The sequence below is a fragment of the Rhamphochromis longiceps genome, linkage group LG12, assembly GCF_057381845.1.
Source record: "Rhamphochromis longiceps isolate RC_006_pf linkage group LG12, R_longiceps_female_GT1.1, whole genome shotgun sequence".
In the NCBI taxonomy this organism is placed as follows: domain Eukaryota; kingdom Metazoa; phylum Chordata; class Actinopteri; order Cichliformes; family Cichlidae; genus Rhamphochromis; species Rhamphochromis longiceps.
The window spans coordinates 13,329,502-13,357,096 of NC_140568.1; the positions used below are offsets into that span (position 1 = coordinate 13,329,502).

General features: G+C 40.2%; 4 protein-coding genes across 5 annotated transcripts; 1 reads left to right on the forward strand and 3 right to left on the reverse strand.

Annotated features, from left to right (window-relative positions):
• Positions 1-486: 486 nt before the first annotated feature.
• upb1 (ureidopropionase, beta) lies at positions 487-8,213 on the reverse strand. Its single transcript, XM_085424822.1, has 11 exons — positions 8,076-8,213; positions 6,102-6,482; positions 4,078-4,249; positions 3,719-3,806; positions 3,530-3,624; positions 3,291-3,449; positions 3,041-3,210; positions 2,627-2,708; positions 2,503-2,545; positions 1,999-2,153; positions 487-1,669 (listed from the first exon to the last, which is right to left on the reverse strand). The coding sequence occupies exons 2-11, from the start codon at positions 6,203-6,205 to the stop codon at positions 1,586-1,588; spliced, it is 1,152 nt and encodes a 383-aa protein (XP_085280948.1). The 5' UTR covers positions 6,206-6,482; positions 8,076-8,213; the 3' UTR covers positions 487-1,585.
• Positions 8,214-8,316: 103 nt separating this feature from the next.
• On the forward strand, positions 8,317-11,500 carry LOC146657024 (uncharacterized). The gene is made up of 5 exons (XM_085424828.1): positions 8,317-8,436; positions 9,290-9,849; positions 10,307-10,515; positions 10,664-10,841; positions 11,286-11,500. Exons 2-5 carry the CDS (start codon positions 9,420-9,422, stop codon positions 11,420-11,422), a joined length of 954 nt encoding a protein of 317 aa, XP_085280954.1. The 5' UTR covers positions 8,317-8,436; positions 9,290-9,419; the 3' UTR covers positions 11,423-11,500.
• Positions 11,501-12,796: 1,296 nt separating this feature from the next.
• Positions 12,797-14,676, reverse strand: c8h22orf15 (chromosome 8 C22orf15 homolog). Of its 2 annotated transcripts, XM_085426899.1 has the most exons (5): positions 14,326-14,676; positions 14,098-14,184; positions 13,900-14,022; positions 13,541-13,615; positions 12,797-13,383 (listed from the first exon to the last, which is right to left on the reverse strand). In XM_085426899.1, exons 1-5 carry the CDS (start codon positions 14,348-14,350, stop codon positions 13,283-13,285), a joined length of 411 nt encoding a protein of 136 aa, XP_085283025.1. In that variant the 5' UTR covers positions 14,351-14,676; the 3' UTR covers positions 12,797-13,282. The 2 variants fall into 2 exon arrangements, with proteins under 2 accessions (XP_085283025.1, XP_085283024.1); XM_085426898.1 differs by having other exon boundaries at positions 13,900-14,184.
• Positions 14,677-17,804: 3,128 nt separating this feature from the next.
• On the reverse strand, positions 17,805-27,595 carry adora2aa (adenosine A2a receptor a). The gene is made up of 3 exons (XM_085424830.1): positions 27,263-27,595; positions 20,746-21,429; positions 17,805-19,602 (listed from the first exon to the last, which is right to left on the reverse strand). The coding sequence occupies exons 2-3, from the start codon at positions 21,069-21,071 to the stop codon at positions 18,594-18,596; spliced, it is 1,335 nt and encodes a 444-aa protein (XP_085280956.1). The 5' UTR covers positions 21,072-21,429; positions 27,263-27,595; the 3' UTR covers positions 17,805-18,593.

The window sequence follows — 27,595 nt, forward strand, 5'->3', positions numbered from 1 at the left end:
TGACTTCACCGGATTCAATTGCTTCACTGGAAAAGCAGCTCCGCATGTGTCCTGTGCCTTTGGGGAATGTGCTGGATACATGGATGCGTTAGGACTAGGATAAGTCATTTTGGTTTGTAAATGAAGACGAGGTCATTTCCTCATTGTCACGGAGTTTTATTTTTAACTTACATGTTTTTGCACTACACTTTCATACCAGACACGATTATGTTATTTAAATTATATTGCTTTTCCGAATCAAGGAAAAGTGGGTCCTGTCTGGTTGTGCTTCTGGGTGAAAACCACAAGTTTTATTTTTTTATTCAGTATAGATAGCGCTTTTATTATATGTTGTGATTAAAACATTTGAACAGCCTTGTTGTTTTCGTCTGCTTTATATAGGTTTAATAGTGAACTCATACCTTAAACCTCATGTTATAGGTCAAATCTTATATAAACAACATCAAGTGCTGTGTAGTTGGGACACTGTTTAAAAGGGAATTAAAAAGATTTGCTGTTGCCTGCACTCCAGCGTCGTCTCCGCACCTAAACAGAAAAATGAGTACGGTCAGGCATCTGTGACCACAGTGTACCCATCTTCAGATAGCTGCTTCCAACAAGATAACACGCCAGCTCACAAAGCTCAGATCATCTCAAGCAGGTTTCTTGAGCATCAGTTTGCTTTATTCCGATCATTTCCACAATCACCAGACCTAAATCTAGTACAGCACCTGTTTGATGTGGTGGAACTGGAGATTCACAACAACTGAGGCTACTGAATCGATGTGAACCAAAATCTCAAAGGAATGTTTATTGTATTCAAATAAGGATGTTAGCATGTCTAGTTGAACTAGACTGGTCTAAACACTCCATTTCCAGTCACTTCTCTTTTGCTTTGTATGATGTCAGTAGGAGGATTGAAACAAACAATTTCTTTCAGAGGACGAATTGAATTGAGACCCAGTATTAGATAAAAAAAAAAAAGTATTGTTTTAAGCCATTAAATACTACTGGTGGTTCCAGTAGAGTACAATGGCAAAAATATGGAAGTGAAAATGTGCACAACCCATAAACCCCATAAATTATGTCTACTGTGATTTTCCATCTCAGGCCTACTTCTCACCCAGATAACTTCCTTAAGAAGATTTATGTGTTCATTCTGAATGAAATGATAAGAATCAGTTGTTTGAAACAGGGAACCACTTTTTCTAAACCATTAAAAAGTACTTCTAATACTTCTAGTACCGCTGCATTTCAACCCTGCTGGTGCTTTTCCCCTTGTTAGCTGTCTGCCACAGGAGAGCTGCGGGCTACAACGCCAATTCAAAAGCCAGTGTCACCTGTAGGAAAATGTCTGTTACAGCCAATGATTTAAAAGGTGATTTGAAACACCAGGTTCATAGGTGATCTTTAATTCAGCAATGTTTCAGTTTAACAGTTCAAATGAGAACAGGACAAAGGTTTGACTTGAATGTTTTTTATCACATTAAATGATAGAAATCAGTCAGTCTGACAGACGTGATCTTTGTGTCAAATTAAATCTGAACTAAGCATGTTTCCTGCTGCAATAGGCTATAATAAATGTGCACTATTTGTAGAATATGTTCTACTCTTTTACTATTTTGGGTTTGAAGTCATGCTGAACAGCTTTGGCAAGTTGTTCTGCGTACTCAGCATACCGTCCAGTCATCTGCAAAGAAAAAGACACTGAAGAAGTCAGTCAAGGTTGCAAAAAATAGCTGAAGTGACTATACAACCATCCAGTCATTGTGCATAATTTACCTGGAGAATTGGAGGATGCACATATACGTGTGGTAGCAGCGGACATACAGACATGTTTGAATTCTGCATACATATAATCTTTTTGTGCCACTCATTCATTACATTCAAGGATTTCTGAGGGAAATATTGTTCGTCTCATCTTTGTTTTTGGAATAATACGATCAGAGATTTTAAATGAAACTTTATTTCTAATCAAAATTTCTAACATTTTAAAAGGTTACAATTTGTTAAATTTACCTTGAAACTCCACTTGTCACTTATTTGTCTATTCAGGTTGAGATCCATTTCTACCACGAGCAGCCCATCTCGGGTCCTAGAGAGGCCTGGCGTGCGACTGCCGTCGGGAGCTGCCACGTAACTGGACCCATAAAAATGTCCAAAGTCGTGGTGAGCTGAAAAAGCCAAGAAAATTGAGCTAAATCAGAGTCAAAATGTAGTTATTTGAAAAAGTGATTTGAAGTTTTGATATTTAAAAAATTAAAACATGATTTTTTTCTTCATAAAAAATTATTTTTATTCAAGTCCAAAAACTGCACACAAAAAAAAAAACACATTTTTGACCCTGATTTAGCTCCATGCAAGAACACCAAATCATTTTCTCTTCTGTTCATTAAGGACACCTTAAATAACTCCCTCAGGCAGAATTAGCTTCATCCGCTTCACCATACAGTCATTTTTTGATAACACCATATGAAGAGATACGTGCATACATCCTGGGACTTAAGAAAATAAAACCTTTACCTTTTTTCCCATCACCAGACGTGAATTCACTTTTGAAATGTTCCTGTAGAAAAGATTATTTTTGGCATGATTTCATATTTTGTCATTCATCACAAATATGTTGGAATGATTCCTGCAAACTTACTGTCCCAACACGGTTAATGGCACACGTAAAACAGTGGTTAGCGATTGCTGCATTTCTGGCCTCTATAGACCACATGGGTTCACTGCAGAGAAGAAACAATATTATCATCGCATTATTTAGATATACTATGTAATAATGGTAGCGGCATGTCAATGATAACATTGCTTCAACCTGAATTCAGGGTCTAGGTATGGCAATCTGAGTATTTAATCTAACCTTTTTCTGAACGTAGGAATATGGATGACTAAAGCACATTATCAGTTACCACAATACCTGGATCACAAGGGCTGTCTGCACCATAGAAAGCTTACTGTTCCACTATTATTTTTGCATTTTCTTAGCTTACCACTGGTACCATGTGCCAGCAAAACAATACTGGACACCATGGACATGGGGAGGGGGGGGCTCCCTTACCTCAGAGCTCCAACTGTAGCCGAGGGGTTGAAGATGATCTCAGCTCCATTCATGCTGTACATGAACCAATTGAGTGGATGATGACGGCCGTAGCAAATATTCACAGCAATCTTCCCAAACTGTGTCTGGAACACTGTGTGGCCAGTGTTGCCCTCCATGTAATATGTAGACTGAGTAGAAAACACGAGACAATGACAACAGCAGTTTTTCAGTTCCTGCACAGCCACAGTGGATCGTTTAGATCACTCACCTCATTAAAGTCCCCGATCCTGGGAATGTGGTTCTTCCTGCTCTTTCCCAGCACGTTTCCAGAGTTGGAGATGACCACCGCCGTGTTCCACAGGGTGCCGTGTAACTCCTCTCTCTCCAGAATCGGTGAAACTATGACCATGTTGTACTTTTTGGCCAGCTAATTGTAGAATTGCAGAACTGTTAGGTTTGCAGTCCCCAACGTATTAACCACGCTGCAGCAAAGCTCTACAATCTCACCTCTTGGCAGAAGCGTGTGGTGTTTCCTTCTTCAGCAGACTCTGCGAACTCTGTCCATGGTTCTTTCTCACGGGTGCAGAACGCAAAGGGCATGGCTGATAACGAAAGAAACAAAAACCCCAGTCTCTGTTGGTACCTATTCTGTATGTTTGTTGGATAGGTTTAGAATTCTTGCACATGGACACTCACTCCAGGTCTCCTGAAAGCAGACAATGTTTACACCACACATGGCTGCTACCTCAACCATTTCACCAATTCGGCTGTGCATGGCACTGATCTGTGAAGGGAGAGCAGTGATAAAATATTAACACCAGTCACTTCTACCAATGAAATGGAGCAATATTATTCATGGTATTGATGCTTTTCGTCAGGTAAATTATTTAAGCAGATACATGTTGAATACTTCTCTTGAACAATGTACATGAAGAGTTTTACAGAAAGTCATTCAGTCACCTTACAGCTTCCTGTCTGTATCTCTCTGCTAATGTACCTCAACAGGTTTGGTACATGTGGTCTTCTGGTTAGTACTGTAGTGTGTAACTAGTAACCTGATCCAGGACGGGGGCATCAGTGGGCAGAACAATGTGGTGCTGAATGAGTCCCACTCGGATGTTTCTGGGTGGCCTGAGTTGTTCCTGTGCCGCATCAAACTTATATCCTTTAAGCTCAAAGTCTCGCTCAGAAGCAGCTTCCACAGCACAGGCTGAGAGGTCCAGCTTCCTGTAAGACAGTGTTCAGAAAATAAAGCATTGTTCTTTTTGTGTTTCAGGTCTTTGCTTTGAGAAAGAAATTAAATAAATCTTTGAAACAAAATAAATGAATAAATACATTATTATCAGAGAAAGAAAGGGTACGTTAGCTGGCGGCAGCTTTTCAAGAACTCCTTGATCACAATGACAGAGCTCCTGAAGTCCCCTGCAGAGATGTGGGCAACCATCTTTTCAGGCACTTGAGCAAGTAGGCATTCATGGTATAGAGGCTTGAGAGGACTGAGAGCAAGTGGGAGTACTTGTCTGGCCTGACAAGATCACAAACTGAACTGTCTGGACTCATTTTAGGTTTTTCTCAGTGGCAGTGACAGGGAGACTAGTAAAAATCAGGTACTTTTTATGTAAATGACATGATACTTTTTTGATGATCTGAAAAAGAAGACTCGGAGTTATTGATGCGCATGTTTAGTTTTTTAGTATTTAATGTTGTAAATGAACAATAAAGTCTTCAAATGCGGAGAAGATGAAGAGATAAGCATACTTACACTGTAGAGTTGCATGGCCTGCTTGGACACAGAAACTGCACATATAGTTAAGTCCATATATATTTGGACAGTGACACAAGTTTTGTTTTTTAACCTTTTACTGAAAAATCTTACTTTTATAGTTATATAATGGACATGGGCATAATGTGTAGACTCGCTGCTTTCATTTTTAGGGTAGCCAGATATAAATTGAATGAAGGGTTTAGGAGTTTCAGCTCCTTAACATGTGCCACCCTTTTTTGACTCAAAGGCTACATCATTATCAATAAAGCAGATAAAAGGCCAGGAGTTGATTTGAGGTGTGGTGCTTGCATTTGGAAGATTTTGCTGTGAACAGACAACGTGGACAAAGTAGCTCTCCATGCAAATGAAACAAGCCAACCTTAAGCTGTGAAAACAGGAAAAGAAAACATCCAAGAAATTGCTACAGTATTAGGAGAGGCAGAATCTACAGTTTGGTCCATCCTGAGAAAGAAAGAAAGCACCATTAAACTCATCAATGCAAAAACACCGCACACCCATGGAAGACAACAGCGGTGGATGATCGCAGATTCATTTTCATGGTGATGAGAAACCCCTTCACAACAGCCAACCAAGTGAACAACACTGCTGTCCTGCAGCTTTTAGATGCATCCCTACTCCAACACAGCTGAATCAAATGGTTGGATTACTCTTCAGCATGCCATCAAGTTTGGGAAAGGCCTGATAACAAGTCATTCGTTTGATTCAGATGTGTCAGAACAAGGATGCGTCTAAAAGCTGCAGGACAGTAGCTCTCGAGGATTGGAGTTGGACACCCCTGATCTAAAGTGTACTAAAAAAAGCGTAAATTAAGGCCATCATTGCCATCAAGAGGTTTTCAACCAAGTATTAGAAATGAGCATTTTATTTTCAGTTATTGAATTTGTCCAGTTACTTTTGAGCCCCTGAAATGAAGGGCTTGTGTTAAAAAATGCTTTACTTCCTCACATTTTTATGCAATTGTTTTATTCAACCCAGTGAATTAAAGCTGAAAGTCCGAGTTGTTTCATTTAAAATTCATTGTGGGTAATTTACCGAACCAAAATTAGAAAAAAGTTGTCTCTGTCCAAATATTTATGGACCTAACTGTATGTAGGGTTTTTTAGTCTATACATTTATCAAACCTGTCTCTGTGCTGGCTGTAAGTTATCCTTCAGCTTGATCAAAGTCCACTGAGCAGAATAATAATTTACCAGGAACCAGAACAACAAAGAAGGAAACATAAAGAGAAACGGGAAAGCCCAATACTTCCTTTAGTAAATTTAAAAGAAATGCAGTATAAGTACAACAACTCACTTTGTCTCCTTCCCAAATAAGATGCGTTTCACCTCCACCAACTCGGCCTCTGGCAGATGGGACTCCAGAGATTTCTCCAGAGATTCAAACTCACATGCGGACATCTCTGCAGGTTTCTGTTGGTTTTGCAGCTCAACAGCAGAAGCAGCAGTATTTAATGGGATACTCTCGTTATATAATCCTTAGTGATTTCGAAAGAGTAGAGGAGCCCCCAGCTGTGGTTTGTGGAAGCCGGTCATTGACCTGAGACACGGCACTGCTGGCTGTGGCATTTGTGTTGAGCTGCAGATTAACCGAAGAGTTTGCTTGAATAATAAATGTGTTACCAAACCTAGGAGCAGGCTGAGCAGTAGCTATACTCTTCAATATTTCCACATCCTTCTGTAACAGCAAAATGAGAACAAATTTAAGTTTGCTGATTGATATTTAATATCAGTTTTTTCATTTTTCTCCTTGCAGCACAGCAAATCAAAATAATTACTCACAAAAAAAAATCGGTGTAGAAAATGGCTTTAAAACACTGGGCGTGATTGTCATGTGCATCTCTGTGTTCTATTGGATGCTGATGCTGCACAAGAGTTTAAATAAATCAGTGAGTAAAAGTTAAAATCCCATCCAAATAGCTCAACAGTCCACAATCTGTATAATCAAAAAATACATTCAAAGAACCTAAATTATATCTAGAGATTATATTGATCGTAAAATGGCTTTTTTCAGGATCATATACATTATATATTTTAGATTGCGACTAATGATCTTTTGACATATATATGTTTCTTTAATGTTGCAGCGTCTGCTGATTTTAATGTAGATCATCTGGAAAATAATAAGTAAATAAAGATTCGAAATAAATGGACTGGAATATTAAAGAACAAATATCCATCCATCCATCCATTCGCTTCCGCTTATCCTTTTCAGGGTCGCGGGGGGCGCTGGAGCCTATCCCAGCTGTCATAGGGCGAAAGGCGGGGTACACCCTGGACAGGTCGCCAGTCTGTCGCAGGGCTAACACATAGGGACAGACAACCATTCACACTCACATTCACTTGCACATTCACACCTAGTGACAATTTGGATTAATCAATTAACCTATCCCCACAAGCTGCATGTCTTTGGACATGCAGCTTAAAGAACAAATATTTACCTCCAAATTTATAAAAGTATCATTACACTGAAATACTTAAAGTGCAAGTATATTAAACCCGTACTTAAGTAAACTGCTAAAGGTACTCAGTTACATTCCTACTGGTCCTATCCATGTGCTAATCCAGGGGTGTCAAAGTCATTTAACATTGCGGTTCACTTTGACTTTAAGTGGAGCCAGACCAGTGAAACTCCCCTTGCTGTCAGTGTAAAGAAGTTACATAGTTAACGGTTTTTCTACATGATAAAGAAAAAGCTTCTATGATAAAGAAAGAAATCAGTGTTTAAGATTTGGCCAAAAGTGTTTGATACGAAAAATAGGTTTTGGCCACTAAGAATTTGTTTTAGAGAATGGAGTCTAGTGTTTTAGCAATTCAGAAAAATTGTAATAGCTGTCATTAGTTCATTTGTTCTCAATAGCCAACATATTTCAAGGAAACTGAAATTGAATGAGTTGTTTTAAATGTAGCAAAAATTTAAAAACAAAGAAAGAATACATGTTTCTGGTTTATCAGAGTCATGTTGTAATGTGGGCAAGGCTTTGGGAAGTAGGGTTGCTGAGAGAACTACAGCACCCCCTGGTGGATGGTAAAGGCAACCCAGATAGCAAGACGACATTGAATTGATGTTGATTTTTCATCCGATCCGTCGTTATGGTTGAAATGCCAATGTTGTAACAACATTGAAATACCGTGGTAAACCGACGGTCTTACTATAGGGACGTTGTAATGATGTTGATTTACCTTTGTTTTTTTGTCATTGATATTTGATCTTTTTGTAGTCGACCAGGTGACAACAACAACATCGAGAAAACGTCTATTTATAGTTTACCATCATTCGGCGCCGGTCACCATCAAAAAGCCATCGATTTGTAGTTGAGCGTTAAATTGCATTGCAACTGAGCGGGTATAAAGTACCGGAGAAAGTAAAAAAATTTTGTTCTTTTGTTATCAATGACTTTGGTCTAGTTCACCAGCTTTAAAAAATCGTGTCGACGTGCAATTTATGTATAGTTGACCGGGAGCAGCGATCACTTGGACTATTCCGCAGCACCCCTCTCAGTGGTACATCCCTCCAGGTAACCATTGTCTTGTACAGTAGAGCGGGACATTAGATTTACTTTCAGCGGAATTGACCGGAGAAGGGGCATCAGTTCATGCACTGCACTGGCCTGCACCACGATTAGTATAAGGTAAGAATGAATGAATTTTTTTCTATTCGTTATTTTGACGGTTGCATTTGAATAACAGTAAAAAACTCGTTAATGTAAAGTTTCGGACAAAATGTTTGAGCCCGAAATTGTGTCTACTTTCATCTTACAATCCGGCAACAAATAAAGTGCACTGCGAACAAAGTCTATCAACAAAGAAAACATTTCGTTTCATACTTTTCCGTGATATTCCCTTACAAAGCTAGCTTTAACGCTTCGAGGGTTCCTTTGTTCTTGCCATCGCCTCGGCGCTTGACCGACTTTCGCTCTGTAGTTGCTTTTTAGCATACTACTACAAAAAATTGTAAATCTGTGATATATGATTGATAAACGTAAAGGTAACTGTATAAATGTGTTCAATGACTTTGTTACTTTTAATGATTGGAGAGCACCCGCTTCAATTCGCACTCAATTCAAACTTTAGTTGCACGCTCACCTAACTTGCGTTTGCACCTTTTGTCCACACGTAAACTGCGTTTTCGTTAACTGAAAACTGAGATTTTTAAAGACGCCTGCTGGGGTGGATATTTTTCGAAAACTCCGTTTCAGCATTTACGTGTGGACGAGGAAAACGGAGAAAACGCAGCAAAGGTGTGCGCCTAGTTTGATGTCACACTGTACGCCACGTTTTTGTCTCGGTGCCATGAATTCCTACAATGGCAAACTTAGACAAAATACTGTTAATTTTATTATTTTCAGTGTTTAAATGCTTACATATACACACGCAGTTACTGTCCCTTCACATACAGGACTCTGTTCAGCTTCTATAAGCCGTCTTTGTATCTAGTTTTCCCTCTTTATTGACATTGTGCCCTATTTTTCCTCTTTTTTTCAGATCTGATTTGGTAACTTCCATCAATAAGTAAGAAACTCACGTCCTTAAATAAATTCCTAGTGTTAAACAATTTGCTTATTTGGCTATTTCCAAATATAGCACTATTTGTTTAATCTGATATACACTGACAATGACATCACGCTGGTCAAGGAGGCGCAAATTACGGAAAATGGTTGAGGCAGCAGAGTCAGATATACTCAGGCACTTTAAAGAGATGGTTGCTGAAAAACATAACCAAAACGGCAATGCACAAGTTAAAGTTAAGCGACCGCAGGTTGCGGAAGAGTCTGGTGTGTCCCACTGTTGTCACCCAGGTATAGACAGTCAAGTATTTACCAGTCGCTATGAGCAGATTTCAGAAGTATGTGAGACCTATGTATCACCCGACAAGGATAATGACTGTGACCGCAGTTTTCCCCCCCAGCCCACTGACAGCAGGCATCATAATGCCCCGCCCAGCTTCCGGCACCTTTCGCCACTCCGGCAAAACACACAAAACGACACAGCTTTGCGATCTCCCCAGCATGCAGAGTCAGATGTCGAGGACTTCTTTATAGATGGTATGCTTTTAAAGCTGAATCACAATGTCACTGTGCTCTTATCTTCAAAACACCAGTTTATACTCCTGAATGTCATCTTGTTGTGATTTTTTTTTTTTTTTTTTTTTGTGAGGCCACTATTACAAGGCAAGTTCGAAAATCTTGGAATTTCACATTTTACATGGTATAAATTGTAAATGGCCTATATTTGTACAGCGCTTTAACTAGTCCCTAAGTACCCCAAAGCGCTTTACACATTCAGTCATCCACCCATTCACACACAATTCACACACTGGTGATGGCAGCTACATATAGAAATATCAAATATATGTGACATGCAAAAACTAGCAAACACTTTTAGCAGTTAGAACAACTTATACTTGAATGCAGAATGTTACACCATCACTTATGGATCTATTAGTTTTTCCCCTCTCACTGCTTAAGCCATTAATCTTTCTAGAATTGTTCTTTGAAACAGATGCGACCTCACAAAAGATGTTAACGATGCTGTCAGACCTGACCAGAGCAGTTAACGAACTCCGTGAGGAGGTCAGAGCCATCCGCCATCCCTGCTGCAATGAATCGGTAGATGCTGGGGTACTGCCTCTGGATTTGCCCTTGCACAACATTGAGGAGCTAAACAATGCAGAGGCAGCTCTTCAATCACAAGAAGCAAATAAGGCAATGGTAAGTATATAAAGGTTATGTACACTTTGTAACTATAAAGTGTAATAGCTGTCAGATGTGATTTAAATATTGATTATACACACAAGCACTTGCATGCACATTTAGGACATGAGACACGCTAATTCCATCTCTTAAAATGTGTCTATAGGTGAGACGCTTTGCCTTGATTGGAGGGACCACACTGGAGGTGCGAGTCCGCCATGTAATGGCTTATGCCATTACAAACGAGCTGGCCTCGGTACTAAACTGGGCAGGGAAAAAAACCAAGGACCACACAAAGCAAAAAAGGGCATTTAAAGATACAGCGCTGTGCAGATGCATATTTGGTAAGTTTTACTGTTTATTGTAGTTTTATGAGCCTAAAGTGAACAATAAAGGGATCAATTGATCTGCTGGGTGTGTTTCACATTTCCTATGTCCGGTTTTTGCTATATTACTTTGTCTTTCTTAATAACAAGACTTTCATGTCCGGTTAATCTGGAGATGGAGTCTTTGGTCTTTGGCTTGTTTAGTCCTCGGGTTGTAGTTTTTACAGCCCGAGGACCCAATGTTTATTTTGTTTTAAAGGATACACGGCACACCATGCTAAGACTTATCACTTTTTCCGCTCATAGCTCTTTGGGAATCAAATGTGGCAGATTTACGCCTGGTGACTTTCAGGTTTATCAGCCTAGGAGTTTACATACTTTCTCCCCGCTGAAGACAGTTAACAAGAGCTTATTCATGTGCTCTAATTCACTTTTGTGCGTGTGTGTGTATTTTTGTCCTAGATGGCCTGACGCAGCAGTTAGGGGCAAACTCTATGTCCGAGTTTGTCTTTGCACAAGCAGTGCAGAAATGGCTCCGATACGCCCCAGATCGTTTGGGTGGTGCAGGACACACATCATGCATCCCCATCCCAGAGTAAAAAATTACAAACTTCTGTGAAACATATAAATGTAAATAGGAAACTGTCTTTTAATAAAGTATTTAGCAAACAAAACTATTGACCTTTTTTTTTGTTTAGTTTTTTTTTCTGTGTTACATCACATGCAATGCTTTGTTATTTTAGGATATTAATATTGACATGATACATTGTGAGACATTTTCATATATATATATATATATATATATATATATATATATATATATATATATATATATATATATATATATATATATATATATATATATATATATATATATATATATATATATATATATATATATATATATATATATATATATATATATGAGGTGTCCAATTTGAGAAATAAGTACAGTACAAAAACAAGTACAATTATGTGTTTAGGTGGTTTAAGTATTGATGGAAACATGCAGTACTTTAGTATTGGTTAAAATACCTATAAAGAAATCTAGATTTCCACTCATGATTTAATTGTTGTTTTAATAAAAAGCAACTGTGCGAAAGAGGTGGAAAATCAACACCATAGCTCAACAGTGTTTCAATATCAGAATCTGACATTGTTTCATTGTCAACAGTATTAGAAAATATAACGTCGAATCAATGTCAGGTTTCAACATTGATTCAACATCAAAACCTGACATTTCAACATTAAAAAAGGGTGCAAGAATGACGTTAGGTCAACGTCACACCTCAACGTTGATTCAATGACATCGCCTGATATTGACTCAATATTGTTTCAATGTTTCCTTGCTATCTGGGAACGCACAGCAGGAAAACGGGGTACAACGTTTTTTTTAATTAGCAAGACATCCTTTCATGGACAAACATTGTGTTTTTAATTAGATTGTTCTATACTTATTTTAAGGACCATAATCACAGATGAAAACATGCATTGTAGATTTACACTTAAATGTTTATGTAAATCTTTTTTATATTTATGTTGAGAGCGCACCTTCCACATCCTGTGGAAGTAACCCCACCATCTAACACGTTCCCGCAGCTGTGTGCATGACTGAAAATCAGTTTAGTTCAATTTCTTTCGTTCCCTTGAGTTTTCCTAATGAACACAGCAAGCAAGTCCTCAATGCAGGCAAATCCAATCACATCATCATTAATTCTTTGGCAGTGCAGTATTAGCAGGGAGCGCGCAGACTGTAATACACCGCAGTTAGATTTCTGGTAAAGAAAAACCTGAGACAATTTTTCCATCAGTAATTCATTAAGCGCACTTATTCTGTTTGATTTCATTTTTATTTTTATATTAGCTTTTTTTTTTTTATTTAGCGCAAAGAAAAGTTTAACGCCAACTTGCAGAAAGTAGCGAAAGTTTAATCCAAGTGGTTCAAATTTCAAAAAATCCAAAAGGCAAAATGCAGGAAAAGAGGGAGGGAAAACTGTGGGAAAGGATTCAGACTAAATACACAATATGGAGAATATAAGGTGCAGGTGAACGAAATCTGACAATAAGCAGGGCGGGAAGAGAACAAAGGCAGGAAGTCAAGAAAATAGCAAGGAAACAGCTCTCAAAATATATCAGAAAGTCACTGAAAGATGGACAAAAAGGAACTCACACAGACAGGCAGGAAGCCACAAAAGACATGAGGAAAAGGAAAATGCTTAGAAACACAAGAAACTAGGAAGATACACAGCAGCTCATACTTCTAATTTACCTCTCTGTGACATTCTGGTTACAGTAACAATTTAATGCAGAAATATAAAATCTCAAAATGTAACTTATTCTATTGAACTTCTTCAATATTGACTATTATTAACTAAAAAGAAATCATCCACTTTAGCTCAGTTAAAATAGAAATATAGCAAAGTATTCAGATTTATACATATAAATTGACAGTGTTAAATTTAGTGGCTCTTGCTGTTTGCAGGAATGTTTTTGGTCTGAGGCATCCGTCTCTTTCTAGTCTTTCTGTCTGGCTCTTTGTCAGTCAGCCTCTTCAGCAGTTCTACAACAGAAGCAATGACAAACCACATGAGGTAACTTTATGTTTGTTTTGTAGCATTTTCACAATGGCAGGAATGGGTTTGTCCAGCAGGAGGCCTCAGAGAGCCACTTCCACAGCCCCGATGTTATTCTTATCATTAATATTATTTTATTGTTACCTGTTAATTCAGGATGACTTTGACTGTTGTTGTTCTGAAGGGAGACATATTTCTGACCTCCAGCCTCATGGTCTCCTGAGGAAGCACAAGAAGTCACGGGCATGCTTTCAAGCATAGGTAAAATCATACTTTACATTCAGCTTTCAAAAAATTAGGATGGCAACATGCATTTCATTCACGATACCCCTGAAAGCACCAGAATTAGTTTGTCCTGCCACTTATCATCATTACATCAATATATTTGGAATCTAATTATTTAGACCAGACACTGATAACATAATTAGGTTTTGAAAATGCTTTTATAATCTGGGTGTTTGTTCCTCTGAAGTCCTGCTGATGGATGGACCAGACGGACTCACGGCAGACTCGCAGGAGGACGTAGTAGTGTCTGGCTACCAGCACACTGCTGGCCAGAGCCAAATTGTGCTGCTTGGCTGCCAGGTTCATCACTTTACCACTGCTGTCCATCAGGTCCACACAATCTGCAGGAAGAATTTTGTTGCTTTTAGAATTTGTATAAGAACAATTGAAAATGATCCAGCATTTCAGTCCAGTACCTTTGGAGTCCACACCAGCCCTCTCTTTCAAATGATTGAGGAAGTTTATCAGCTTACAGTTGAGATTGAACATTTCCATCCTGCCCTCTGCCAAGAAGTCATGCACATGCATTCACAAAAAATTTGGAACAAATGCTGTAAGGTGCAAAAAAACCCCAAAAAACCTGCATGCCTGCAAACCTTTAAGCCTGCATGTACAGTATTAACATGCCCAGAAACTTTACTAACCTCCAAACAAGACATTCACAAACATTTTTAGGTCCAGACTCCTGACAGCAGTTAAGCTCCAGTGATACTAGAGGTAGAAGAAGACTGGACTGGGCACAAAGTGGAACAATAAAAGCACTTTAGTGTTGTGGTCTGCACTTTTTCACACATCCACCGCCCTCAGAGAGTTAAACACACACACACACGCATGTTCCCTCATTTGCATCCACCTCTCCTCGCTCACAAAGCTTGAGTCTTTTAAAAGGATGAACAGGGGACTATTTCTGCTTGTATCCATGGAGTCTCTACACACAGTGAGACCAGCACTCTGGGCTTAACAGCTGCATGGGCGGAGATGTCAGTATTGAAAAAAAAAAAGCTGGCTTTATTGTTTCCCGCCACAGACTGGAACCCAACACCATTTGCACTTACAGTAACTGACTTATAAAGACAGATACACCGAGATTTCATTTTGGTACCACAGAGGAAGGATAGAAGTTTAAAATAACAAAATTCAAATAAACAGCCAACATCAATAAAAGATAAGTTCTATCATCTGTTCATTTTTGGTGTATAGTTACATTACAGACACTACTACACTCAATCAAAAGCAATGTGGAGTCTCTGTAGCTCAATCTGCCACATGAATGACTGATTCCTTAAAGCCTCTGTAATTAGTATTTTATAAAAGATCTTTTCCTACTGGCTACTTTCAGCTGCTACTTGTCATACCTCAGCTTTAGGTTTGAGTTCATTCATTTGCTAATGAATACCAGAACACACAACAATGATACCTGTTCAATACCTGTCCAAAAATAACTTAGATTTGCCCAGAAGCAAAAGTCATTTCCATTTCCCCATTACTAGGCTGTAGTATAAGAGACTGCAGAACCAGACTCACCTGGATTGATTACAAGAAGGCCTATGACTCAATGCTCCACACCTGGATCCTGGAATGCCTAGAACTATATAAGATCAACAGGACCATGAGAGCCTTCATCAGGAACTCAATGGGGATGTGGCGGACAACACTGGAGGCCAAACTCAAGCCCATAGCACAAGTCACCATCAAGTGCGGGATCTACCAAGGAGATGCTCTGTCCCCACTGCTGTTCTGCATAGGCCTGAACCCCCTCGGTGAGATCGTTAACAAGACTGGCTACGGATACCGACTACGGAATGGAGCAGTTGTCAGCCACCTCCTGTACATGGATGACATCAAGCTGTATGCCAAGAGTGAATGAGACATCGATTCATTGATCCACACTACCAGGCTATACAGCAATGACATCGGGATGTCATTCGGGCTGGAGAAGTGTAGTCGGATGGTAACAAAGAGAGGGAAGGTAGTCAGAACTGAGGGGATCGAGCTACCAGAAGGCAACATTGCAGACATAGAGGACAGTTACAAGTACCTGGGGATCCCGCAGGCGAATGGGAACCATGAAGAGGCCGCTAGGAAAGCTGCAACCACCAAGTACCTGCAGAGGGTCAGGCAAGTCCTGAGGAGTCAGCTGAATGGTAAGAACAAGATCTGGGCTACCCCTGCTGGGGTAATAGGCTGGCCAAAGGAGGAGATAGAAGCCACTGACATCAAGAAAAGAAAGCTCCTTACCATGCATGGAGGGTTTCACCCCAAGTCCAGCACCCTGAGGCTGTACGCTAAGCGGAAGGAAGGGGGCCGGGGACTGGTGAGTGTCAGCACCACAGTCCAGGATGAGACAAGGAACATCCACGAATACATCACAAAGATGGCCCCAACTGACCGAGTGCTCAGTGAACACCTCGGGCAGCAGAAACCCAAGAAAGTGGAGGAAGGCGAGGAACCATCATGGAAGGACAGGCCCCTGCACGGTATGTACCACCGGCAGATAGAGGAGGTGGCTGATAACCAGAAATCCTACCAGTGGCTGGACAAAGCTGGACTGAAAGACAGCACAGAGGCACTAATCATGGCAGCACAAGAACAAGCTCTGAGCACAAGATCCATTGAGGCTGGGGTCTATCACACCAGGCAAGACCCCAGGTGCAGGCTGTGTAAAGATGCTCCAGAGACAATCCAGCACATAACAGCAGGGTGCAAGATGCTAGCAGGCAAGGCATACATGGAACGCCATAACCAAGTGGCCGGCATAGTGTACCGCAGCGGTCCCCAACCCCCGGGCCTCGGACCAGTACCGGTCTGTGAGTCGTTTGGTACCGGGCCGCAAGAGTTGAGGCTCAGGTGTGAAATGTATGGTTTTCAGGGTTTTTATCGGTTTTCAGCATTATTTTGTTATCGTTTTTATCGTTAACTCGGTTTTCCTGGGTCTTTTCACGTGTGTTATGAATAAATCTTCTTTTTTCGGTACCGGTACTAGTTTCATTTTGTTGTATTTATCCGCGACACCTTAAAGGCCGATCCGTGAAAATATTGTCGGGCATAAACCGGTCCATGGCGCAAAAAAGGTTGGGGACCGCTGGTGTACAGGAACATCTGTGCCGAGTATAACCTGGACGTCCGGGGTCAAAATGGGAGATGCCCCCAAGGGTGGTGGAGAATGACCGAGCTAAGATCCTGTGGGACTTCCAGATACAGACGGACAAAATGGTGGTGGCTAACCAACCGGACATAGTGGTGGTAGACAAACAGAAGAAGACGGCCGTAGTGATCGATGTAGCGGTTCCGAATGACAGCAACATCAGGAAGAAGGAACACGAGAAGCTGGAGAAATACCAAGGGCTCAGAGAAGAGCTCGAGAAGATGTGGAGGGTGAAGGTGACAGTGGTCCCCGTGGTAATCGGAGCACTAGGTGCGGCTAGGTGCGGTGACTCCCAAGCTAGGCCAGTGGCTCCAGCAGATCCCGGGAACAACATCGGAGATCTCTGTCCAGAAGAGCGCAGTCCTGGGAACAGCTAAGATACTGCGCAGGACCCTCAAGCTCCCAGGCCTCTGGTAGAGGACCCGAGATATATATATATATATATATATATGTTTTTTGTTTTTGTTTTTTTTTTTTTTCATTGTTTTTTCATCCAATGTTAGCTGAGCTCGCCATATGAGTTATTTAGTGATATTTAATGTTAAGAAGTATTCTACTGACTTTATTTTGCAGTGTTGTGAAATTCAACTGTATTGCATTCAAAAATTGTCACTAGTTGTCTTTTGCATTGTCACTTTTTTTTTTTTTTATTAATACTGGGCTTTTTTTTTTTACACAATTTAACAATCATTGTTGTAACCTTTTATGATGTATCTTTTAAAAATTATAGAACTTGATTCAATTTGATGGTAAGAACGACAAATAAAATTTTTTTGGCTTTTATCTCATTGTTTTGAGACATTGACATTCAATCATTGCCTCATAGTTCAGTGCAAAACAATGTCTTGAAAGTGCGTCTGTGGACCATCATTCAAAAGAACCACATCCAGAAAAGTATTTATTGTATGAAGATAAAGTTTCACGGCCATAATGCAAAAAAAAAAAAAAAGTTTTCTTATTTGAGATGAGGTGATCCAGCTGAGGAGATAAGATTTACAGCTCAAAAGATCTCCTGTGTCCTTTGCCCCACAGGAGGACACAGGACATCTTTTTTGGCTGTGAAATCTTTAACAAGGAATAGGCCTCAAGAGCTGTTCTGATAAAAACTGCAAAAATAAAGAAACGCCAAAAATGATGACAATTTAATCCACCATTTCTCCGAATGACCAGATCACGAGCCTGTCTGCTGAAAAGCCAGTGGGATGTCTGGAGGTGTTCCTGCAGCTCCTGAATAAAGACAGGGATATTGCAGCCATTGCAAAAATGTATACACAGCAAGCACACATTAAAAGTGTGAAAGGATTTATTTAAAGACAGCACTTGGTGCCAGTCTACTTGTGAGAACATAGAGAGCAGTAATGGACATCTGCAGATAATTTCCCATTTTTCATCAAACTGTGTCAATTGTATCATCTGAATTTGACTTAAATAAGCATACATTCATGGATGGTGTTGAAATTTCCACAGAACAACTTGTGAAGTGGCTGCACATTACAAACCACCCCCGGTCATGTGGGTTGATAAGACGTAGCCTTCCGGTAACAATAGCGGTGCCTTTTAGACTTATTCTGAGTTAAATTGACATGTCACTGTATTTAAATAGTAGAGACAGTTTTCAGTCCTGTTTCGTTTATCTCAGTGAGTGACATTCATTGTCTGTCAGCTGTTTACAGTACTCCCATTGGAAATTAGAGATTCATGGTGATCCTGAGCAGACATTCACAACTAACTGCGAGGAATTAGCAAATGATCCCTGCGGCGCATAGATCAGTGCACTTTATCTAGCTCGCTACAGCAGCTCTTCCTGTCCTGGGTGTTGAACAGCAGTGCAACCTGTGCTGGGGCGAGGTTCTGTCTGCAGTTTTCCTCCAGGATCTCTGGTTCAGAGCAGTCGTTCCCCGCCGGGAGCTGAGTCTGCCTGAGGGCTTGAAGTGGACACGTCCCCACTTTGGGGCAGTGGGCGATAACAACTGACAGAGGCGGGTGAGACACTGTTGCCAGACCACCCTCTAAAGGGGAGATGTGAGCAGGACATCGGCAGGAGTTCTCACAGGTACTGCTGCTGTGCTCTGTGAAAAGGTCAAAGCTGAGGCCATTTGCTTTGAGCCTGATGGAGTCCGTGATGCTGTTGTGAGTAGAGTTCCGCTTACTCCCGCTGCTCTCAAACACCTCCCGCTTCCCCAGGATGTGCCGCCTAATAATCCTACGGAAGGTGTGCCGGAACTCTCGGATGCGGTAGGCGTAGATGAAGGGGTTGACCACAGAGTTGGCATGGGATAGGATAATGGCCACATACATAACCAAATCAGGAGGACGATCACACTGAGGACAGAAGAGGGTGAAGCAGTTAATGATATGTAAAGGAAGCCAGCAGACCGCAAACAGGCCCACAATGATGGCCAGAGACTTGGCAGCCTGGACCTCTTTCTGCAGGACGGAGCGGGACTTTTCCCCATGAGACGCTTTTACTTCAATCAGCATGAGCTGGTGGCGAGCTGCCATGAAGATACACAGGTAGATGGCCAACATTAGCAGCAAGGGGATCAGCACACAAGCAAAAAAGTTGAAGTAGACCATGTACTCCATGTCGACAACATCCTCAAACAGGCACTTCATCATGCCCGGCTGGCAGGGGCTGCTTTTGGTTTCGTTGGTGCCGTTTCTTGACTCCCCCCCATGCCAGCCCATCATGGGGGTCAAACCGATGATGATGGATAAAATCCAGCATATGGCAATGATGCCTCGAGCCCGCTGTCCTGTCACCAAGCTGTTGTACCTGGACAGGGAGACAATACACGTGTCAAGCTTCAATTGTCTTTCAGCTCCTGAGAACTCAGAGATAAAGGTTTGTTTCCCTCTGCCACAATGACCTCTATAAACCTCATAAGAAAGCTTCCGTCCCTTGTTTGAATTAATTATTACTGTATACGAAAGTACCCCGCTGATTTATCATTTGCTTATGCGATCGTTCCGTGGAAGCAACTCTCATACCGGAACTACAAGAGACAAGAATAAACAAACTGAGTCTTTCAGGACTCAGGACTCCTCAAAGGAAGGAGCCTATTTTTGGTTCGCCTGTAGCACAGTGTGGGAGAGCAGCTGAGACATTTGGCTTGTTTCTATCACATTCTTCAGATGTTAAAGTGCAAAGGTTAATACTGCAAACCCCCCCCCCTCTTTAGGGATGTACAAACACAACGCAGAAGAGCCCTCACATACGTATGTTCAGCAGGAGGAATGTGTTCGAGCCCTAAAGGGCGAGACGTCTGACCGGCGCAGCAGTGCGGTAACGATGAGGTCACAGCATCACTGTCACTGGTTTAGCCTGTCAGGTCTGCAGATGCACCGTCGTTGGCAAATTTGCATGTTAAATCAACATCTCACTGGGTTTGGAGCTTTTTTGTTGTTATTTTTACATTACAATAATAAAAGTAAGTTTACAAAACAGGCTTACACAGTCTGTGTAAGCAATTAGAGCGATATTTGTTTGATTGCTCCGGGGGGAATTTGCCCTGTGGGAGACGCTGTTTCTGAACAGTCTTATTCAGCCATGGAATATCTGGTTCAAATGTCAAATGTTTTAACCGACAGAAATGAAATGAAACGTTGGGCGTCATCGTGAGAATTCTACTGCTTCTGATTAAAAACACACATTGGACTAAAGTAAGAATTAATTAAGAGTTAAAACGTTCCTATTTTGTTTTCCAAATCTGATCTTCGTTTCTTTCTGTGCTTGGACATGTTGAAAAAATGGTTTTTAAGTAGTAATCAGCTGTTTTACTAATGCTAATCAACTGTTTATTGGTGCCTTATTAACACACGTAATAATGCAGTTATAAAGGATTTCACTTATTCTATTAACTCATTAATTTTGCACCAATAAATGATAAATGATCCACTTTTCCTCATGGTTACTGACCTGAGTGGTATCTTGATTGCAATGTAGCGATCTATAGCGATGGCCAGCAGACTAAAGATGGAGCTCTGTGTGAGAACCAGCACAAAGCACGCAATAAACAGGCAGCCATAGAAGTTGGAGCAGAACCCGATGCTGATGACAATGGCAAAGGGAATGGCCAGGACGCCCACGGCGATGTCGGCCACAGCCAGCGACACCACGAAGAAGTTGGTGATGCTCTGGAGGTTACTGTTGAGGGCCACGGCCCAGCAGACCAACACATTTCCCAGCACTGAGAAGATGGCAATCAGCAGCTCCAGGGTGATGTAGAAAAATTTGTCCCGCATGATGAGGCAAACAGCGAAGAGGTCACTAATGCGGGGGGAGGAAATCTCACCTCAACGTCCATAGCTGCAGCCTAGCAGCTGCTGAACTCAGCCTTGTCACCTCCAGAGAAACAGCCACTAGATTCCACAAAACAGTGACTCCTTCACACCTGCTCAGCTTAAAATACTGAAAAAGAAAAATGAATCACATGGAGCTATCATCACTCCGCATGCAGGGTGCAGTCACCTCCATCCTGTCCTCATAAAAAAGCTCTTCTGCTGTCCTCTCCCCTCAGCTCCTTCCCCTCGGCGTCCTTTTCCCACGAGCTCCTTGAAAGGCTGAGATGATGCCAGCAACAGACATCACAGTGACATCGCTCTGTTGGAAATTTAAAAAAAAAGGTGCAAAAGTGAAAAAGAAGAAATGCTCCTACAGTAGAGGAAGTGAATATGGGACTTTGTATTAGGTATAAAGTGAGGCACCCTGTTTGCATTTGAAAGATCTACAAACACAATACAGGTTCCTTCTTATCAGTTATGAAGTACACTTATATGGGCGTTATAGGGTACACTTATATATAGTCACAATATTTCCAGAAGCATCAGCAGCTTTAATAAAACCACAGACACCTTTCATAAAGCCACATTACACTGCAAAAAAAAAGAAGCAATGTCACTGTTCGGTTGTGTGAGACTTTTAGTTGCTGATGCCTCCTATAAACAGTCTTTCTGACCCTGCAAAAGGGCAGTGGGAGAGCAACTTGTGTAGCCTCCATCAGCACGAGCATGCACGGCTCCACGTTGTAGCAAACTGCTGTCAAAATGCAGTTTGAATCATTTATACTGTGCTAAAATCCGATGTTATACTACAATACTGCAACATAATTCAGATTTGCTCTGACAAGCACAGACTTGTGACAGTTTCTGATGTTTAAGTTCAGACACTCAATTTAGAAGTTTATATCCATTATGTTTTGTTTAGACTTTGATTGTCGTGGATTTGCGATGTGATTTCCAGCATTTGTGTAGCCAAGAACAGCAGACCTTGACTCCTGTGGTAGATAAAGATTTTCAACTAGTAAAAAAAACAGGGAAAAATAAGAAATGCGATCTTATCTTGTGATAATTCAAGAGAAATGGGCACTGAACTCAACGTGAACCTGTTTTATGGATTACTTCTGCAACAGTTGTGATCACATACAATAGAAAGTTCAGAGGTGTGACGCTGCATTGGCCTTAAGCCTGCTATCGTCTGAGGCACGTCCATGCAGCAGCTTATTTTGAAAATGTACATTAATATTACAGTAAAAATCACCTTTCACAGTTATAACAGTTAACTATGACCTTAACATAACTGTAGATGGTCAACTAAAAGGCTGGCTGTACTAAACTGCAAAGCCTCAATTCTACAAAGTATGTGAACATGTTAGTGTTGATTCCAGAAGCTGCGCTGTACACAGTGTAAATGCTACATGCTGGTAAATGTAGCTGTTAGATATTTACTGTTATTATTTGTTACAGCAGGTTCAGGACAAAAGGTTCTGCTACAGTGAAAGTCCTGTGTGTCCAGTTTTATAATGCATGCTGTACAGTATTATACGACGGCTAAAATGCGATTCTCTCAGTTCTGTGAGCGCTAAAACTAAAACGAAACATTGTGACCACAGGAAGTGCGCGTTGAGAGATGAGTCACACTCAGAGTATCGTAGTGGGTTTTGTAGCTGCTGTCTTTCAGGCAATTCAAAACAGATAAGACCAAAGATAAGTAAATAAATGTATTACTTGTGCTTTTATTGAAAAGCACAAGTGTGTGAATGTGAGAGTGAATGAATAGTGGAATTGTACAGCGCTTTGAGGTTCTCGAAAAGCTCTATATAAATGCAATCCATTATTATTATTATTATTAATATTATACGTGATTATATGACTATATGTGTATAAATGATCAATTCTTTGTTAGCAATTTTTCCAAATATGATTAAAAAGTAATATTTCAATATTAGGTTTGTTTTTACCAACCCAGGCAGCTATCTTCATTGACATAATGGTTTCCCTAGCCCCTTACCCTAAACCTAACCAGAACCTAATTGTAACCCTGACCCTAAAGCCACATTTTGAGCCTCAAAAAGGCCTTCAAACTTGTGAGGACCGGTATGTGTGTTCTCACAAGTGACTGTTGGTTCTCACAAGTATAGTAGAATGCAGATTTTGGTCCTCACAAGGATAGCTAGACAGGAATACACACACACACACACACACACAAACAAAAGAGGGAAAAAAACAGAAGAAAAGAAGAAGAAAAAGTTAAGCTTCGTACTTGAAAAGATTTCCCTATTTTGCAAAATATCATTAGGATGCAACAAAAGGTAAAATAATGATAAAACGGGAAGATGAACAGGGAACAGAAATAACCAACAAAGGAAAGGAACACATGTAATGTAATCTGATCTTGAAACTACCAATTCCTTATTTTGGAATTTGGAAATTTCTTTGAAAAACAAATATCGTTTTTGACCCCAGAAATGACTTCTAATGATCAAATAGGACTAAAGTCTTAATGCTGAGTACAATGTATTTGTAGATAGCAGATGGCTTTTTTGGTTCAAGTCACATTAAATGATGCAATACAGTGAATCAAAGGGCTTTTTGTGCCATAAAGGAATTTATTTTCAAAAGCTCTGTTTTTAAAGGTAAAATATTTTATACTCACAAAATCTCTCATTGACCTCATCTGAGGTGGGAATGATATGATCTGAATTTTGAGAAAAAAGACTTAAACAAATAACAAAAAGGTGGATAAAACCGAACTCCAATCAAAGAAAATTAAACCTTTTACAAGAAACAGACAAAATGATCCAAAAGAGAATAAGCGTGATGATGGAAAATGGTAAATTCATATTTAAAATCTTCTTTTCTATAAGTTTAAATGGGTGGAAACACATTAGTATGGAACTGTGTCTGCAAGCGTGTTGGTAAAGTGTTGCATTTAATGCATTTAAACATGAGTTTAGAGCATGTTTTTCTCTTTTCCGTGACTTGCAGTTTTGGATAGAGTTAAGTTTTGCTGTCAACAGGATAAGGAAGCTGTCAAAAAAGAAGTACGCTTCATACGAGCAGTATTACAACTCTGCAGTACAAAAGCAGATAAGAGCAAACACCTTTGTAAACATTTTTGGGTGAAATATCGTGGCGAGAGGGAAAAAAAGAATTGTAGCACAATTCTTGGAAGTTTGATATGGCTTGTGGTCTATTCTCAGTCACACTATAGTTTAGATGCCTTGATAGCTTTGAGCCGTCAGCACGCAGCTCACTGAGCTTACAAATAGAAGCTGTTTTTGTGCTGCTGAATTCCCTCTGAGGGGATGTTTGTGAAGGTTAGACTGAGTTTTCAAAGATACCAGCTGTGATGGAACACAAAGGTCTTTGCTCTCCCAGTCATGCTTTTCCCTCAGGGTTAGATGAGCCATTAATACTAAAATACTGCTATTCCACGTTTGCGTGTCATCAGGAGATATCCTTTTAATTCCAAAGGGCTTATAAATAAAGTTTTAACTGTTGCTGTTTTAAGAGATGTTGGTGTGCGACTAGAATTCCAGTGTTTTTTATGTATCAGTACTTCACAGTAATAATCCCAAAGGACAAGAAAGGAAATCATGAATTTCTTAAAACTGCACCAGTGATTCTCCCATGCTAGCCACACAGTAAGAAGCTGTCCTAAAATAAAATTATGAGACACATCAGAGAAGCTCCAGGGAGTAATAGTGAGACAGGGTTAGGGTGCAAGCTTTGGTTCACAGCAGCCACTTTGAGGGATGAAATCTGTACAAATATTGATATTTATTAGTATCTTTGTACTGAGAAAGATAAAGAAGAAGTCAGCCAATGCAGCACACCAACAATAAACCACAGCACATCACCACCCTTTACCACTGCACAAGAGAAAATTAAAACTTGAGCTTCCTGTCACCGCAGGCTCTCGCTATGCTGTCCATACAAAGTGCCAATACTGCTGCAAGCACAGTGAGTCGCCTCACTATCTCTGAGCATCTGTGTTGACTCTTTTGCACTAAAGCATCGTAGCATATTGAGAAGCAGGTAACAGTGATCAAAATTACAGTCTGATTAAATAATATAATGAAATCTGGGCTTAAACAGTAGATTTTATGGTGAGAGTGTGTCAAGAAATTAACAACTGGGCTAAAACAATTAGCCAAAAAAAATGGATTTTCAAGTCTGACCGATTTATTATGAAGGCAATGTCATTGTTAGCTATATGCCAATTTTTGGCTTCACAATTTGTAATGACTTAGAGCTCAAAATGTAAAAAGTAAAGACACAAAGGGAGAGACACCCTTCAAACAAAACGAGTGTTAGCTTAAACCATTAGCTTAGGCTCTAGATATAGTTAAAAATATACTGATAGCGAAGAGTAAGCTACTGGATAACAGGGATTTAAAGTAGCCTAAAACAGATGGATAAATGAGTGAAAATAGGGCATTGCAATTATGAATAAATACCTGTTAGCTGGAATTAGCAGGTAGCTGTAAACTGGATAATGGTATTGGATAAAAGTAGTAACTAAATATTTGGATATTACAGGTGAAATTGCTAAAGCTAACGACAAGAGTAGGTAGTGGTTGAAGCAGGTCATAGTTGTTAAATTAGACATAAGATAAGATAAGATAAGATAACCTTTATTAGGTTATCTTATAGTTATATACATAGTAGATAAATACTTAAATGTGTAGCTTAGAGTCGTGTAGCATAGAACTGGATAAATGAAAGCTAAAGATAAAAACTAATGGTTCAAAATTATTATGGATACGCAACTGCTGAAAAAAATGGAAACATTTCTAGATGAATGGTTAGAAAAAAGTTATGGATATTTTGTGGTAAGTGTTGAAAACAGGCCTACTGGTCTAAACAGTGACAGTTAACTGATGTCTACTTATAAAACCAGTCTTATTAAACAACACCCAGTTTATGATGAAACTAAACACACACTGAATATGTGTCCTACATCAAGTAACAGCCTGTAACAAATCACAAAAGACGAGTAGAGTGGTCACTGCTGTGTGACACAGTCCACTTGACTCTGTCTTTGTGTCTGCACTTGACTCATGGCCACAGTTACTCACATGAAGACACCAGGGGCAGAAAGCAGCTGTGCACAGTGACCCCCCACCTGTTGTGGCAATCTCGCTAATAAATCAAGGAATCTCTGTATGTGTGTTCTTCACATGGAGACAAACGTTTATTCTTTCTGCCTCAGACCTGGTGGCTGTGCAGCTCAGGCCCTGACCAAGTGCACTGTCCGGTCGGGGTACTTTGAATGAGTGGTGTTCCCATTTCACAAGGTCTCTAGTTGCTAGGTAACATCTTTGACTTCACAGATGATGTCACACTGTTCTGTGACCACTGTCACCAGTTTATGTAACATAGTTTATGAATCAACATCCTCCACTCTAACATGTACATGCTACTACACCTTAGGGAGGAGACTTGTTAAAAACAAATTAATTTAAGCATATGTAACATTTGACACTTTAATAGAGGGACCACAGCGCCAGCAGTGCTGTTATCATTTCATATGTTGCATTTTAGAAGAATTATTCAGATTATGTGTCATAAAAACAATGATTGCAGGACAACAGGGGTACCTGATACTGTGATGGTAATGTTTTGCTCGTTTGTTTTTGCTTTTTATGTCTTTTCTTCTTCTTCTTTTGCACTTGAACATGATGTAATTGATTGTGAGGACAAGCAAAGCTGCATTATTTCTGTGCAACATAAACTAATTACGGCACTACAGCTGTTTTATTACTGAATCTCGAGTCTTCCGGTTGCAGAGGAAGCCCAGGTCGCAATACAGGTTTAAGAGATGAAGTATTTCATTTATTAGGTTAAGTGTTCAACAGGCCGTGTTATAATAAGCTCACCGGGGATTTTGTGGAATCACTATCAGCAGACTTTTTTTCTGCAAGCCTCTGAGAAAACCCACAGTATGCAAATACGCACTAGACATCAGTTTCCACAGAAACCTCACCTGTTTCTCATCTTGCCGTGGGCACTAAAGCAAAAATACGACTGTTACATGAAAATGTTCATTCACGTGTTCATAGTGTGAAAACTGAAAGCACTGCCAGTGAAAGTGAAGTCTGCGTTTAATTCATTTTTGCGCAAGATGCAGTCAGTCGGCGCGCACGGCTTACCTTTCTCTCCGCAGGCTTCCTTTCCTACAAATGGCAAAATTTTGATATCCAAAGGCACTTGATGAAACGAGGCGACAGAAAAAGTCGACTTAAAAATATTACGCAAATGACGGTTTTCACTTCCCACTGAGCGACCAACTTCTTCAATTCACGCCTTAAATTTTCCGTCCAGCTGCACTTCACTTTTTTTTCTTCTTTTTGTAAAGTTGACTTTAAAGCGCAGCTCAATAATAAAAACACACCATCGAGCTCTGATCGACGTGTCTCCACTGAAAGAAAGAAGACTCCTGCTTTTGTCACTTCACAAAGATGAGATCTGCTCTTTACTCTCGC